At 45.2% G+C, this 4,758-nt stretch overlaps 1 protein-coding gene across 2 annotated transcripts; it reads right to left on the bottom strand.

Annotated features, from left to right (window-relative positions):
• Positions 1-513: 513 nt before the first annotated feature.
• On the bottom strand, positions 514-4,066 carry LOC119341362 (F-box only protein 6-like). Of its 2 annotated transcripts, XR_005165056.1 has the most exons (3): positions 2,915-4,066; positions 805-921; positions 514-631 (listed from the first exon to the last, which is right to left on the bottom strand). XR_005165056.1 is itself a non-coding variant. In XM_037613240.1 (2 exons), the coding sequence occupies exon 1, from the start codon at positions 3,969-3,971 to the stop codon at positions 2,916-2,918; it is 1,056 nt and encodes a 351-aa protein (XP_037469137.1). In that variant the 5' UTR covers positions 3,972-4,066; the 3' UTR covers positions 1,378-2,000; position 2,915. The 2 variants fall into 2 exon arrangements, 1 of the variants encoding a protein (XP_037469137.1); XM_037613240.1 differs by lacking the exons at positions 514-631; positions 805-921 and adding an exon at positions 1,378-2,000.
• Between the last annotated feature and the right edge of the window lie 692 nt (positions 4,067-4,758).

Here is a 4,758-nt window from a genome sequence, read left to right on the forward strand (position 1 = left end):
TATTCAAATATCTAAAACATTTTATATTTGTGAACGGAGGAGTACTTATTTCATTTCTTTTCCGACAGATACATGTTTCATTTCTTACTTTAGGGGAACTTGTTTCGTTCATTCCTAAACAAAGAAACACTAGTGGATGAAACTCATCGTGTAACCGCTTTTTTAGGGAAGGCCATCATGACTATCTTTATTTGACTGCAAATGATAATTACATCATCAACACGATTTTTTGAAATACTGTAAATAAAGATGAGCATGGATTACTTGTGTTGTTGAACTTGCAAGATTTTATCATAGGAAAGGGGTACCCTTTATAAACAGAATTGCTTTACGTACCACACCTTCTGGTTATGTACGACGGTGTGATCCTTAGATCATTGTTCAACTGGCAATTACTAGATCCTTTCCTGCAAAAAAAAAAAAACTGGCAATTAGATCCTAGGGTGATTAACTAACTCAGACAAGCGTCGGATAGAAAAATGTCGGATGCATGGCACTGCTCCTTTATAAACTCATCAGACGGCCAAAGTAAATAAAAAATTCTATTCTTTTTACCACAAGGGTTGCGCTTCTATTTTAGTCGTCCCCTATACATGGTATGCCAGCTGAAGATGATTCACTCCCACGGTTCCTGCACAGCATGATATGTTAGACACATCTTTCTTCAACAGTGTCACACCAATACAACAGAGGGAAGGCAGATGCGAGCAAATGCAGAACAACTAGACAGATTGACTAGCTTCCCAAAAGGAAACCTGATATCGTCTTCAAGATATTGGTAATAAACAGGCTGAACATGCGTACCTTCTAGTCTAGTCATCAAAGGCCAGCTACCAGCTGAAACAACACCAAGTCTAGCCCATGATCAGAAGCAGGTCCATCAATTCCCGGGCAGCCCACTGTTGTTAGTTCTCCAACATCCTGAAACCAAGGTAGGTTTAAGTCTCTGTCTTTATGACTCTGGCATTGGCTTGGCCATGTTGCCTGAAGTAGGTATGTATCATATTTCTTTGCTTGCATGTGGAGTTAACAGTTGGGGTTGTCACAGATTAATTTTGTGCAAGGAAGTGGGGAATTGAACGGCAAGAGAGAATGACTGCCTTTGCACATGAAAAAGGAAAGCTTACCAAAAGCTTATGAAATGGATGACAGCTATGGAATGGATAAAAGAAAATATTGACAAGGACAAAAAGGAAGGATAGTGGCATAAAAATGCACCAACACCTAACAAAAAACAGTGATAAGCAAAGCAAATTCACCGGCCAGAAATATTTGGTGGTTAAACTAGGGAACACCTGTCATGGGAGAGCTAATTTGGTCGCAAACATGAGGATCAAAATACTGTTGACCCTAAATCTGTGTATAAATAAGCTCAGATGAGCTTACTTCAAATCCAATCAAGACATAAATTTTGGCCTCCTCTCACACAAAAAAGGTACATGTTCCCAGTCCCAAATCCAAGCTCCACTATGCGTGCTCAATATTTCCATAGCATGTACCCCCTCATTGAATAAGACCCGGCAGATCAGCATAATCTTCTATCTCTGCTTAAACAAGCTTGGGGCTTGGGGACCAGTAATCTTCTTTTGAAGATTAGAACTAAGTAGTCTTCTCTCTTGATTGTAAAGTAGTTTTACGATGAAAACATAATCTTCCATTGTGAGAACATAAAAAGGTTAGGCTGCCTACACGAAACAGCTTAGCAAAAGTACATTTTTAGATAAACTGTATGTGTGCAAGATACAATGCCATCCATGGTGAAATAAGGCATGGTAAGGCTCACATCCAGCCGAATTTAAACACTCGCTTCTATGGGGCGGCTTCTACAAGGCCACAGTGGGCACCAGAGAGGACTCAACAGGCCGGAAGCCTTCTCTTTGCCTCCCACACCCAATCCTGCTCCCCAACTCTTCAGCCTATGCTCCAGTAGACTGCCAACTCCTATTCAATATCGGAAGACATAATACATTGACACTTGACCCAAAAGAACCAAGATAGCTCTGCAGGCCAATGAGCAAACAAATCAGACTGGGCATCAATTATAAGACTGTCACTGCATCACAATCTTTTTATCTATGCCTTCTGGCAAGATAGAAAACACTGATAAGCATGATCGAGAATTCAATGTCAGAATAGAACTTAGGATGCTTTCCACAAGGAAATGACTAAATGGGCCATTATATGGAGCTCCATAGCATCAATAACAAACATCAGCAAAAATACATGAAGAAACTAGGTAACTGTTTTGCCAAGGCTTGACATGGTTGAGTTACTTGTTTGACACAGTATGAATGACAGTGACAGACACTTCGACGGTAATTATGCTGTGCCACCTAATGTTGAGGGGCTTTGACAAATGCTAACTGACAAACAGTAGCAAAAATCACCCCCCCCCCCCCACACACACACACACACAAAAACTGCACATAAAATTATTGGGAAATTTTGAGCTTATGTGATACAACAGCCTTGACTCAATGATGGCTTTGAATCTTGAAGTTAGATATCTCCTGTGGAAACAAAAATGGTTACTAACGAGTAAAAGAAATAACACTGAGGTACATGTAAAAAGAAAGGTTCCATTCAAGCGCATGGCTACCAGGAATAAAACTGCACAGAACCTTGGGGAAGATTGATGCAGAAATTTGCACTGACATTCATCCCACAGACAAACAGAAAAGGGAAATCTAGCCCTTTTGGTTTATCAAAGTTTTCATCATTGATATTCTTTCACGATACAACTTGGGATGCTTGAAGCATTATGCCACATACAAGGACAAGATTGCTTTATTTTTGGAGCAAACAGCTAAAAGAACCAGTTATTCCTACTTACAAACAACCATATGTACACGGTTCAGGGAACATGATTTGAAGCTTCAGAATTGCACCAACACATGAAGGCCAAGAAAACAACCTCATGAACACGGGCTGCGTTCTCCCAGCAAGAGCTCGACGCCTGGCTCCAAGACATGCCCAAACCACATTTGGCTCTCCCCGGCTCCTAACCCAGACACTCGTGGCATCATCGTCCATACACAATCCACCGCATCAAACATCACCAGTCTCCCATCTACAGCATTGTACAGACAAAGAGTCCCCATTCTGTCCGCAGCCTGAAAGTGCCAGAAACTGCCATGCCTATCAGCCACCAGCTCAGTGAACACCTCCGATGGCATTGTGGCTACCTCCACCCATCCCACTGCCTCGTCGTTGTCCAACTGCCACACCACCACCCGCTCCAGTACCCCGAGCCTCTCCACCCCACCGACCAAGAATAGCCGATCATCAAGAACAAACAGGTGCGCCGTCGTAAGGCCGTGCGGGATCACAACTGGCGGAGCAGCCCACTTTCCGGTCTCGAGATCAAGCACCAGAAGCGCGTCCGGACCCCGGCCAAGCACAAAGAGCCGAGAACGGTCACTGGCGACCGCAGCATTGCCAAGGATCGCAAATGGCAGCGGCAGCTCGGCCCCAGGTACCCACCGTGGGGAGGGATCGGCGGAGTCCAGGGAATACGAGCGGACAGCGGCGCCGTTGGTGGTGACGGCGACGAGGGTGTAATCCCGGCTGGAGGAGGAGGAGGGTGAGGGTGGGACGACGACGGCGATGAGGTAGGAGCGGTCGGGGAGCACTGGGAGGCGGAGGAGCGAGTCGGCGGTGACAAGGAAGGAGGGGGAGGCGGAGGAGATGAGGGGAGGGCAAGATGGATCGAGCGGGGGCGAGGTGGGCACCTGGAGGAGGCGCCGGGAGAGCGGGTGGAAGGCGAGGCGCGGCGAGAGGAGGAAGAAGGCGTCGAGGCGGTGCTGGGAGAGGAGGGCGTGGAAGGCCGGGGAGCGCAGGAGGCGGCGCAGCGCCCGGGAGACGGCGGCGACGGGGATGAGCGCGGTGAGCGGCAGGCGGGAGAGGATGCGCTCCTGGACGTGCGCCGGGAGCGCGTCCCACGGGCAGCAGGCGGCGGAGTCGGCGGCCATGGCCGGGGATCGGGTCGGTGGCGGATCACGGTGCCGTATTTGGTGGGAGGAAATGGGGACGCGAGAAAGGGGAGGAGGAGGAGGAGCGAGAAGGGCATGTGGGCCCGGGAAGGCTCGATGGCAGATAAAGTTGATATACTCCGTAGTAGGAAACCTTAAAAAAAAATACTCCTCCCTCCGTTCATAAATACTACTCCCTCCTTTCGGAAATACTTGTCAAAACAATGAATGTATCTAGATATATTTTAGTTCTAGATACATCTAATTTTATCTATTTGCATGATAAGTAATTCCGGACGGAAGGAGTACTGTATTTGTCTTTGTAGAGATTTCAACGAGTGACTATATAGGAAGCAAAATGAGTGAGTCTACACTCTAAAATATATCTATATACATCCGTATGTGGTAACCATTTGAAATCTCACAAATATTCCCTCCGTCTCATAATATAAGAATATTTTTGACACTAGAGGGGTAGTAGGAAAAGAGAAAATCCATGAAAAAAAAAGAAAAAGAGAGAAATTCCACGACAGCTTGTGAATTATGATTCGTGATTCACATTATCAAGAATAGGGCGAATTCTAAATGTAAGCAGTTTTTGGATTTCTCTATCAATTAAAGCACTGGACATTTGGTGTCATGTTAAAACAACTGCGTAAATAGGTGCTAAATGGAAACGACCAAAACTAATGCAGAGGAAATATAAGAATATGCTCGGTTTATATTTAAAAAGTAAATTAAACAAATGAAGTATGTTGACAATACGATATGTAATAGAAAGATTAAA

The sequence above is a fragment of the Triticum dicoccoides genome, chromosome 7B (assembly GCF_002162155.2).
Source record: "Triticum dicoccoides isolate Atlit2015 ecotype Zavitan chromosome 7B, WEW_v2.0, whole genome shotgun sequence".
Taxonomy (NCBI): Eukaryota; Viridiplantae; Streptophyta; class Magnoliopsida; order Poales; family Poaceae; genus Triticum; species Triticum dicoccoides.